Below are 12,775 nucleotides of genomic sequence, written 5' to 3' on the forward strand. Positions count from 1 at the left end.
CATAAATTCAATATTCTCAGCAAACATCAGTTTGGTTTCCGGAAAGGTCTGTCAACTGAACAAGCAATATATGCTTTTATAGATAAGGTTTTGGAATCTCTAAATGAGAAAATGGTGACAACAGGGTTATTTTGTGATTTATGTAAAGCCTTTGACACTGTGAACCACCAAATACTGTTACTGAAGGCAGACCATCTAGGAATAAGTGGTGTAGCAAATAACTGGCTTCAGTCATACCTGACAGAGAGGAAACAGAAAGTAGTCTTAGATAAGTCAGACAATTTGTGTGGTGGAATGATTTCATCGGAATGGAGAGACATAAATTGTGGAGTTCCACAGGGCTCTATTCTTGGTCCTTTACTGTTCCTGTTATTTATAAATGATTTACCTTATTCTTCAATGATTCAGTGCAATTTTACCATCTTTGCAGATGATACTAACATAATGGTTAATGGTCTTAAATGTGAAAATGTTCAAGAGTCTGTTAATACTATTCTTATAGATTTAATGAAGTGGTTTACTGCAAATGGTTTTTCACTTAACCTGAGTAAGACTAATTATATTCAGTTCACCCCAACTGCCAAAACTGAGGAAGAAATGACTGTTAAATATGCCACACAGGTCATAGAAAGAGTGGAAGTAACAAAGTTTCTAGGCGTGAAGATTGACTGTAGAGTAAACTGGTCCCATCACATTTTAGATCTTTACAAGAGACTCAGCTCTTCAGTTTTTGCAATGCGAATCATCTCTGTCAGTGCAAACTTAAGCATTAAAAAAGCTGCATACTATGGTTACTTCCATTCTTTGATGGCATATGGAATTATTTTCTGGGGAAATCAACCTCTTGCAAAGAAAATATTCATTGCTCAGAAGCGTGTTGTAAGAGTGATGTCTGATGTAGATCCTAGATGCAGCTGCAGAAGCCTATTCCGGAATCTGGGAATTCTTACAACTACTTCTCAATATAAATACTCACTTATGTGTTTCATAAGTAAAAGCACTGATTTATACAAATGTAACAGTGAATACCATCAGTATAACACAAGGAGGAAACATGATTTCCACACTGAAGGTAAAAATTTGAAGATTGTGCAGAAGGGTGTACAGTCCTCTGGTATAAAGATATTTAATGCTCTTCCTCCAGAAATCAAATGTGAAATTGCCAACAAATCTACATTTAAAGAGCTTCTGAGGCAATTTCTTTTAGCCATGTCATTTTACAGTTTGGAAGAGTTTATGAAACACAGTGAGAAACGGCCTTAAAATAAGATGTATTATCATATAAATTGAACATTAAGCTGAACATTCTTGTCACATATGTAACTCTTTTAGTGTTAACTGCTTATATTTAACAGTCTGGGTTGTATGACCTTTTCAGGTTTAATTTACTTTGTTTTATACCTGTAATCTGTAGGTCTAAGGATTCTCATTCCATTATATTGTGTTATGGATCATTGTAGTGGTTAAGTAACTTTATATTCTTTACCTGTAAACATAGTGTACAAGTACTTGTCATTGACAATGTAAAAATTGACACACACTACATCCATGTGAAATTGTCACAGTTGGATCCACGGTGTAAGAAATAAATAAATAAATAAATAAATAGAGTGTGTTCCAAGCTTTCCACTGCAAATTGTATTGAGGGGGGTGCTAATGTGTGCCTAGTTTGCAGATGTGAGTTTACTATTCAAAGAATATTTCATGTTATACCTTTTTGTAGAACAGATGTGGATGATAGTGCCTGTCACTGAAGAACTTATGCAGAGCTTTCAGTGTATTGGTAATGGCATTGTGTTTCACTGCAGATAATGGCTGTGTATGCTAAGACTGTAGGGAAGAAATGTTTTCAAGTGAAAAGAGTGGAAACTTTCAAAGAGAAAATTTTATTGACACTGGTCTTTTGCAAAGTCACCAGAGAGTTATTGCTCAATGTCCAGGAAGACTGTTCTTCAAACAGATAAGGATCAAGTGAACTGAATTTGAGAGGAAGTAGTGAGGTTATGAAAAAACATCAATGCTGGGGTATTTAGGGCCTTAAATCATAAAGATGTCATAAGTAAATATGAATTTCACAAAGAGTTTAGGTTTTTGGGCAACTAAAAAGGTCTCCTTTTGGTGGCCAGAAAACCAGCATGAAAATGCTATATCCATATCCATAGCTATGTTGTAGATCTGTTTGTATGTTTGTGAAGTGTAGTAGCTTATGTAGTGGATGAATGTTGAAGATGTTGGGTGACATATATGACAGTTGGATCATAGTTCAGAATATTTGTTTGAGACCTTTATACAGAGACTCTGTTATGCTACAGAGCTTTGTATAAACTTTTACCTTTTTTCACATTATAATTTTACAACTTCCACTTTTACCCATATTTCAATAAAACTAGTAATAGATGTCCATATTTCCAGCAGTCTGAAATTTAATGAACAGTCCCTATAGAGTGGTTCTCTATTTTCAATTATGGTTAGAACTTTATTCTTTCCAATTTCTCATTCCAGTATTATTGGTGTTTGCATGTTTTATAGGTTCAAAGAAACAGATCAACATTTTGCTTTACAACAGAGCTTTTAATACAGGCTGATGAGAGATGCAAAGAAGCTTTTCATGAAATTCAGATGCTAAGCAATGTGTAAGTATTTTTTCTGTAAAAGGAAAGCACACTATAAATGCGGGAAACCTTCAATTTCTTTCTTGCTTGTGCAAGAAAAATTTAAGTTTTAAATAATATAACCACAAAAATGAAAAAAATACCAAATTTCATTAACTAACCTTCATTGCTTATTCAAATTGTGAGTGTTAATTAACTAATTTAGCACAAAACAAATGCTTTTGTGTTTTTGTTTCTTCCCTATGTAATTTTCATGTTCCACCAGTCCTTTTCCTTTCCTGTTTCACATCTATTACTTTTTCTCTCTCATCCATTGACAGTCATTTGACTTATAACAAGACATTAAATATGAACCTACACATTTTTCTCTTTTATTATATTTCACTCAGATTTTGCCATTCAACAATGGTTTCTCCATGTCATTGTGTCATTGAGTGTCAGGTGTTCATGACAATGATGAGGAGGGCACAAAAAATATCTTCACTCAGCAAATATGATGGAAAACTGAAAGTTAATTAGTTGCGCAAGACACTGAACAATTCAGTTGAAGACAACTCAACTCAGACATACTGCAGGATTTTTACTGAGTGAGTATGATTACCACCAGGTTATGAAGCACCCACTGTGGGTTAATAACATTACAAAGTATCCAGAGAAATGGGCTAAAGTGCAGTTTCAAGGATAGTTGAACATTTGCTGACAAATAACAGCCAAATAAAATATAGTATTTGAGAAGTCTGTGACAAACTTGAAAGGCAATTACTAGCAAAAGTCAGTTTGGATTTCAGAAAGGTTTGTCAACAGAAGATGCAATATTTGCATTTACTGGCAAACTCTTGGAATCTATCAACAAAAAACTGAAAGTGATTGGCATATTTTGTGACCTAACAAAAGCATTTGACTGTGTAAATCACCAAATTCTTTTACAAAAAGCTGCACATCTTGGTATAAGTGGTGCAGCAGGGAAATGGCTCGACTCATATCTGTCAAACAGAAAACAAAAAGTTGTAGTAGATAGTCAATATGGTGTCCCAATATCTTCAGAATGGGGTACCATTACACGTGGAGTGCCGCAGGGCTCAGTTGTGGGCCCCCTACTTTTTATTATATTTATAAATGATCTTCCTCTTTCTACGGAATATTGTAGATTCACCATTTTCGTGGATGACACTACACTACTTATTGATAATTCGGAAGATAAGCTTGAGGTAACGGCAAATAAGGTTATAAATGAAACGGTGAACTGGTTCAACATTAATGGTCTTATTTTAAATTACTGTAAAACAAACTACATTCAGTTCCACAAAACATCCAAAGATGAGGAAATATTTGTAAAGGTAGGTGGGCAGACAATAACCGGGGTAGATTCCTCAAAATACCTAGGCTTGCATATTGATAGCAAACTGAATTGGTCCAACCACATCGTGGATCTGTGCAAAAGACTAAGTTCAGCAACATATGCATTGGGCATTGTTTCTTCTTATAGAAATATGAAAACCATGAAGTCAACGTATTATGGATACTTTCATGCAATTATGGCATTTGGAATTATATTTTGGGGAAATCAGCCACTGGCTAAAAAAGTACTGTGTGTACAAAAAAGAGCCATAAGGATCACGTGTGGAGTCCATCCTAGAGCCACATGCAGGAATCTTTTTAAGAAGCTTGAAATACTTACATCCACTGCGCAATATACACTCCTGGAAATGGAAAAAAGAACACATTGACACCGGTGTGTCAGACCCACCATACTTGCTCCAGACACTGCGAGAGGGCTGTACAAGCAATGATCACACGTACGGCACAGCGGACACACCAGGAACCGCGGTGTTGGCCGTCGAATGGCGCTAGCTGCGCAGCATTTGTGCACCGCCGCCGTCAGTGTCAGCCAGTTTGCCGTGGCATACGGAGCTCCATCGCAGTCTTTAACACTGGTAGCATGCCGCGACAGCGTGGACGTGAACCGTATGTGCAGTTGACGGACTTTGAGCGAGGGCGTATAGTGGGCATGCGGGAGGCTGGGTGGACGTACCGCCAAATTGCTCAACACGTGGGGCGTGAGGTCTCCACAGTACATCGATGTTGTCGCCAGTGGTCGGCGGAAGGTGCATGTGCCCGTCGACCTGGGACCGGACCGCAGCGACGCACGGATGCACGCCAAGACCGTAGGATCCTACGCAGTGCCGTAGGGGACCGCACCGCCACTTCCCAGCAAATTAGGACACTGTTGCTCCTGGGGTATCGGCGAGGACCATTCGCAACCGTCTCCATGAAGCTGGGCTACGGTCCCGCACACCGTTAGGCCGTCTTCCGCTCACGCCCCAACATCGTGCAGCCTGCCTCCAGTGGTGTCGTGACAGGCGTGAATGGAGGGACGAATGGAGACGTGTCGTCTTCAGCGATGAGAGTCGCTTCTGCCTTGGTGCCAATGATGGTCGTATGCGTGTTTGGCGCTGTGCAGGTGAGCGCCACAATCAGGACTGCATACGACCGAGGCACACAGGGCCAACACCCGGCATCATGGTGTGGAGAGCGATCTCCTACACTGGCCGTACACCACTGGTGATCGTCGAGGGGACACTGAATAGTGCACGGTACATCCAAACCGTCATCGAACCCATCGTTCTACCATTCATAGACCGGCAAGGGAACTTGCTGTTCCAACAGGACAATGCACGTCCGCATGTATCCCGTGCCACCCAACGTGCTCTAGAAGGTGTAAGTCAACTACCCTGGCCAGCAAGATCTCCGGATCTGTCCCCCATTGAGCATGTTTGGGACTGGATGAAGCGTCGTCTCACGCGGTCTGCACGTCCAGCACGAACGCTGGTCCAACTGAGGCGCCAGGTGGAAATGGCATGGCAAGCCGTTCCACAGGACTACATCCAGCATCTCTACGATCGTCTCCATGGGAGAATAGCAGCCTGCATTGCTGCGAAAGGTGGATATACACTGTACTAGTGCCGACATTGTGCATGCTCTGTTGCCTGTGTCTATGTGCCTGTGGTTCTGTCAGTGTGATCATGTGATGTATCTGACCCCAGGAATGTGTCAATAAAGTTTCCCCTTCCTGGGACAATGAATTCACGGTGTTCTTATTTCAATTTCCAGGAGTGTATATTCTCATTGATGTGCTTCATAAGGAAAGAAAAATCCATCTTTAAGCTGAATAGTGCATATCACAGTCACAATACTAGAAGGAAACATGAAGTGTTTGGTAGATGATGATCTCCTGTTTAAAAAAACCTTAAGGCAGTTTCTATTGCAAGGATCATTTTATACATTAGAAGAGTTCCTGAACTACAGTGTTTAACATCTCTTGGATTGTAAATTGCAAATGTATGCCAAAATTTGTATTTGTAATACCGAATATTTTTATTGTAAACATATATTTTGCAATATTTATTTCTCTGTAACACTTATTATTTTGTAATCTTTATCTCTCTCTAAAATGTATTTTTGTAGTGGGACTTAAGTTACCGTACTGTTTACTGTTTTTTGTTTTGTAATCTATATCTATATCTAAAATGTATTTTTTTTTGTAGTGGGACCTAAGTTACTGTTTACTGTTTTTGTTTTGTTTTATGTATTACCATTAATTCTGGCCAAAAGCTTGTAAAATTGACACGTTCCATATCCTGTGATACTGTCACAACATGGATCACCGGAACAAGAGATAAATAAATAAATAAAAAATAAATGAATATCAACCGAATTCTCAAAAAAACCTAGGAAGGATTAGTTCTTAGTAACGTCATTTAATGTGTGATTTTCACAGTTATTAAGTCAGATAAGTGGTGACTTCTCTATTCTATTCCTAAGTAGTTGAATTTTCTCTAACATTTTTCTTAAACATATTTCCTGCAACACCTTTTTGCCATATAATAGAGCTTGTTTACGCAAGATAAAGCCAATGCAGGATGCAAAAGTACAATGAGCAGTTCAGAACATGATGAAGTAATACTCCACTATCTCTACTTCCAGTTACCAACAAAAGTGTAGCTTATGAACTCAGTCTCGCTCATTAGGTTGTCTGGAATGTTGCAAATGAAAACTGCTTGCATGTCTATCATTCACAAAAGATTCTTGCTTTTAATGCAGAAGACTGTACATATTGCTGGAAATTAGAACACTGTCAGCTTCCCAACGATTGTAATCTCTACTGTATCATTCTATTTACTGTTGTGACTATGTTTGCTGTGAAAGGGAATTTAATGTGTGCAGTTATCATCAGTGGGATATTCAGGAGCACTTGTTGTAAATATCTGATAGTCATCAGTCTGGCAACAATTGACTAAAATATTTGAGCATAGTTGGGTCGGGACCATTAGTTCCCGAGAATTGCCTCTCAAATTGCCCAATTTAACATCAATGTTCTTTTTGTGGGCTTTTCTGAAGGACACATTTTACCAGGCCTGAATCAACATCATGAAAAGCTGGTTGCAAGAATTTTTGAGATTGCAGATTCATGATATGTCAGTAATATTTTAGGAGGTATTCGAAACATTACTTCGCTAGTGTCCACTTTGTAGTGATGTTGGAGGTAGAAATTTTGACCAGTTTCTGTGAACAAACTGATTTGAGAAAAAAATCTTTGTTTTATTTTTTATCCTTTTATTATCTTACTGTTACTTGTCTACATGTTAGAATAAAATTCCATTCTCGGTACCTATGCATTAGGAAAAATTAAAATATATAGTCTTTAGGTTCCATTATTAACAACACTGCATTTATGTCTTATGTCAGCTATCTTTCGTCATGTTGTTTCTGAAGTGCTTCTTATTAATGCAACAAATTAATGAATTTATTGTACCCTTAGCTTAGCTGCTTAAATGGTCAAGCTTTACTCAGTAAACATCACGATTACATTTCATCTACTGCAACCAACTTTGGGTGAGAATAAAAATGTTGCCTAGCCTTGGCTTCTTAGGTTAAGCAATTAATTTGAGCAATATCTGTGGCCTTTAACATAAGAGTTGCCAGATGGGACAAGTTAGGATAAATGCCACTCTTCAGAATGTTTATTGCTGATTGGCTGCCCTTTGAAGGTCATACTTCACAAAGATGCATTTGTGACCTAAGTTACCTCTAAAATTTTGCTTGATACGATATGTCCTGTTGCCTTCAATTTTTCTCCCTTCTCTCTGTTAGTTGTACAACTCAAAATAAAATGCTAATTGTGTCATTGTTGAGTGCCCTAAAATTACTGAAAAATAAAAAGTTAAGTATTTAACTACAAGGGTAATCCCAAAAGTAAGGTCTCCTATTTTTTTATAAGTGCAGAACTCTGTTTGTGTGGCAGTTTGTCACACTGTTATGAAGAGTGCTTCACGCGCTTGTGTAAATGCGCACACTGTGCACACTGAGGCGCTCAGTCTTGGCTTGGCAGCCATTGAGAATGGAGCTCTCATTGAATGTTATCGCCAAGTGCGAATTGCATGCAGTTATTCGGTTTTTCAACACAAAGGGCACTGCACGGATTGAAATCCATCGCCGATTGATGGAAGTGTATGGTGTGTCATGCATGGACGTCAAAAATGTTCGTAAGTGGTGTAGAGAGTTTGCAGCTGGTCGGACTAAAATTCACGACGAACAAAGGAGCAGGAGACCGTCAATTTCTGAGGAGACAATGTTGAAGGTTGAGCAAAGCATGCGTGAAGATCGGCAGATCACCCTGGATGATCTCTGCACGTTGGTTCCTTATGTTTTCTGAAGCACCACTCACAGAATTTTAATGGAAACACTGAACTACCGGAAGGTGTACGCAAGATGAGTGCCACGCATGCTGACTGAGGACCACATGCGGCAATGAGTTGATGCTTCCCGTGCATTTCTTCACTGCCTTGAAGCCGAACAGGACAACTTTCTGGACTCAGTTGTCACCGGTGACAAAACCTGGGCATACCACTTTACACCTGAGACCAAGCAACAATCACACCAGAGGCAGCATCCTTCTTCGCCAAAGCTGCGGAAATTCAAACAAACACAGTCTGTGGGTAAAGTCATGACAACCAGTTTTTGGGACCGGAAAGAGGTATTGTTTGTCAACTTTATGCCCACTGGGACCACAATTAATGCTGACAGGTACTGTGAGACTCTGAAAAAACTCAAAACGGGCAATTCAGAAACGGAGAAGAGGAATGTTGAGCAAGGACATACACATTCTCCATGACAACGCTCACTCACACTCACACATCACTTGGCAAACCATGGCTCTCCTGCAACACTTTCAGTGGAACATAATCACCCACCCACCCTATAGTCCTGACTTGGCGCCCAGTGTCTCTTACCTGTTCCCTAGGTTAAAAGAACATTTAGCTGGAAAGCGATTCAGCTCTGATGACGAGATGAAAGAAGAGGTTCATAACTTTCCGAACAGTATGGCAGCGAGCTGGTATGACATGAGCATACAAAAATGCATCAACAGAAATGGTGATTTTGTTGAAAAATAGCTAAATGTCCAAGCTGTAAACTGATGTAAATAAACAGGTCTATGTACTTATAAAAAATAGGAGGTCTTTCTTTTAGGATTACCCTCGTATCTGCAGTTTTACATTTCTTTTACAAAGACTGATATATATTATAGTTCTTTACATTGACTTGAAATATGTTCTTAGTCATTTTTAACATGTGTAATGGTCTCACAATGATTGGATAAACTATTCTAGTCCATTAGTATAATCACCAGCTCATTGTAATATTAAAATTATTGTCCTGCTGTTATTTTTATGTTTTAGAGTGATTCTTGATCTACTAAATGAAATTCGGGAAGAAGTTGGATGTCTTTATAAATTATGTGAAAAAATTTCTGAACTTGACATGCTCACATCATTTGCTAAACTAAGTGCTCTGCCAAGTTACGTTTGTCCACAATTTGGAGATAGATTAGATGTCAAGAGCTCAAGACATCCCATATTGGATTTCATTAATCCAACTGAGCCAGTCCCTAATGATATTGTAAGATTAATTTTTCACAGTTTCGCATGTTATAATGATGAAGTGGTATGACAATGTAAACAGTTTCTTACTTTCAAATTTACAGTTTGCCATGGCAGATAAAAATTTTCAAATTGTAACTGGACCAAATATGAGTGGGAAAACCATTTATCTTCGACAGATTGTTTTACTGCAAATAATGGCACAGGTAATGAACCACATTTTCTTGAGTGGCAAAGGATAATTACAAGAGTTATAAAATAAGATTAACATAGCTTCATATTGTACTATGAGATATTAAAATTTTTAAATGTCTGTGCATAGCAGCAGTGAAAATGGAAAAAGATTGAGTAGGTTCAAGAGCAGTCTCAATCGCTTGAAACAAAAACAAAAAACACTCCTTGTGAATTGGAGAGACATCCTTATTCTGAGGGAAAATTAATGCAAAGATATAGCATACCAAAACACCTAGAAAATCTAATCAAGGGGGCACTCACTGTACAAGACTAATCAGAGATTGGCAATAAAAAGGACTCCCCTGATTAACAGAGTTTAATTTCAATTCAGTGTCTTTTGTTCTCACATTTGCTACAAGCTATTTTTTGATGTTTTCCTCTTACTTTTCACTGCTTTGAATACTTCTTCATTTTCTGTTGTCATAAAATCTGTTCCATTTTCTTCTTATCTGTTTTTGGTCAGCATAATGAGTTTACATGGCAGCATTCAATTTTTGTTATTCTAAATATTTCATAGACTTTGCTTGTTGCCCAAGTATTTTAAGCTGAATACTCTGTGCCTCCTGGAAGTTATTATTGTGAACTGTTTGTACACATTGTTGACAAACAAGAACCATAGTTCACTGACTCATCTCTTGATAAAACATCTTTGTTCCAAATCCAATCAACAAGAAATCATATAATTTTAGACTGGCTGAAGTTCGTTCAACCACACCTAACAGACAGAGTGCAAATCATAGAGGTCACAAAACCTCAAATAAGGCCAAAATTTCAGTGAGACTCTATCAGAATCACATTATATTAATATAAGAATTCCTCTCTTAGCGTTTGAGGACCAGTACTGGTCATGGTCTGTATTAAGGAGCTTGCAGTAGTGTTAATCATGCAGAAAAATTCTCTTAGCTGATGACATCAGTGCTATTGTCAGTGAGAAAACAAGGAAACTCATTGCACATAAGACAAATGAAACCCTCAATGAAGCTCTTAATGTCAATCAATATGCTGCAAAGTAATATTGAACACAAAGGAAACAAATGACTGGATTTTAATTTGTATAGGGACAAATAACTATTATATTAAATGTAAACTGCATAACAAATAAAAAAAATTTAGGAATGAATTATGATTCTCAATTAAAATAGTGTGAAAATACAAAGATATTTGCTGACAGAATGCCATCAGCATGTTATGCCCTTAAAGTCTTATCATCAGTGTGTAATAGGCAGTGTCTTTTAGTTACATACGAGCTGTGATTGGAAAGTTTTAAGAATGGGCTTGTAATTGTACAATGGTGGTACTTACATGCTACTGGGATGCATTACCTTCAAAATAGCCCCCTTCTGACTGAAAACACTGACTCCAACAGTGTTTCCACTTTTGGAAACATTCCGGGAAATATTTTTGCTAAAGTGTGTTAAGGATACTCTCTGTGTTTGCCTGGATGTCTTCAATTGAGTCAAATTGCTTCCCTTTCAGTGAAAATTTCAGTTAAGGAAACAGGTAGAAGTCCACAGGGGGCCAAATCAGGGGAATATGGCAGTCGTGGATGCACATGAATTTTCAATTTGGTCAAAAATTCAATGATGAAGAAGGCACGATGAGCCAGAGCATTGTCACAGTGTAGCACCCAACTCCTGTCTTTCCACAAAGCAGGCCTTTTCTTCTGCACCTTTTTGTACAAATGCTCGATACATTTGTAGTATTCCTGGTTAATTGTCTGTCCTCCAGGGGTAAACTCATGATGCACAATACCAGTTGAATAAAAAAAAAAATCACCAATGTTGTCTTCATTTTTGATCGACTTTGCCGTGCTTTTTTCGGTCGTGGTGAACCTGGTGTCTTCCACTGCGAAGACTGTACTTTTGTTTCAGGATCATACCCATGATTTGTCACCTGTAATTACCCTATTTAACAAATCTGGGTCATTTTCAGTTTGTTTAATAAGTTCTTGGCACACTTCAAGTTGGTATTGTCACTGGACACTTGACAACAGTTTTGGAATGAATTTTGCGGACACTCGACACATATTCAGATATTCAGTTAAAATTGACTGAACTGCATAGAAACTTAAATTAAGTTCATCAGCCATCTCCCTAATTGTAAATCTACGATCAGATTGCACTAAGTCACAAACTTTCACAACATTTTCATTCATTTTTGAGGTGGAAGGATGGCCGGACCATGGTTCATCTTCTAATGATTCACAGCCATTTTTAAATCTGTTGAACCAGCTAAAAACAAATGACTGGCCCAAACAATTATCTCCAAAAGCTATTTTTAACAGTTCATAAGTCTGAGAAGCTAATTTCCCAGTTTTAAAACAAAATTTCACACAAACTCATTGCTCCATTTTAACGTACATTTTCTTGCAGACAGAATCCAGCAACAAGTCCTAACAGAGCTGCCCTCAACCAGCTGCCACAATGAACTGGATAAAGGAAATGCAGTTTCCTGTTTAAGGGCATTCAAGGACAAGGCAATGACGTACTCCCCACCCTCCATGTACCTGCGTGCCAAACCAGTAAGCAGTAGCGGATCCATTCTTAAAACTTTCCAATCACACCTTGTACTACTTATGCCTACACTCAGTTGTTAGATATGTAATTTTTTGCAGAAAAATGCACAAAATATGAACACAGTTTTCAAACTACAGGAAAGGGCAATGAGATTAATAGCCAAAGAAAGCAATAAGGCTCATTGTAAAGAACTATTCAAAACACTGGAGATTTCGGTAGACCATTTGAGTACGTTTGCCAGTCAGTTATGCACATAAAAAATAAGCTGTCTCCCTGACCATGGAACAAAATCTAGACAGAACTTATATTTAACAGGAAAGAATAAACATGAATGTTGGAACAACTCTTTTATACAAGAGAATAAAGTGGCACAATAAATTGCCAAAGAATGAGTAGGGGTTTGGTAAAAAATGTACACCAGTAAATCATTATAGCGCTAAACCATATCTGTCATTTTACATAAAGCTTTTGCACT

General features: G+C 38.1%; 1 protein-coding gene across 1 annotated transcript in view; it reads left to right on the forward strand.

Annotated features, from left to right (window-relative positions):
* LOC126175988 (mutS protein homolog 4-like) overlaps positions 1-12,775 on the forward strand; it is a 256,389-nt gene that overhangs the window by 158,634 nt on the left and 84,980 nt on the right. The window contains exons 11-13 of the mRNA XM_049923100.1: positions 2,530-2,633; positions 9,350-9,569; positions 9,655-9,756. Of these exons, the coding sequence (XP_049779057.1) occupies positions 2,530-2,633; positions 9,350-9,569; positions 9,655-9,756 (426 nt within the window). The remainder of the gene's footprint in view (positions 1-2,529; positions 2,634-9,349; positions 9,570-9,654; positions 9,757-12,775) is intronic.

The sequence above is a fragment of the Schistocerca cancellata genome, chromosome 1 (assembly GCF_023864275.1).
Source record: "Schistocerca cancellata isolate TAMUIC-IGC-003103 chromosome 1, iqSchCanc2.1, whole genome shotgun sequence".
Taxonomy (NCBI): domain Eukaryota; kingdom Metazoa; phylum Arthropoda; class Insecta; order Orthoptera; family Acrididae; genus Schistocerca; species Schistocerca cancellata.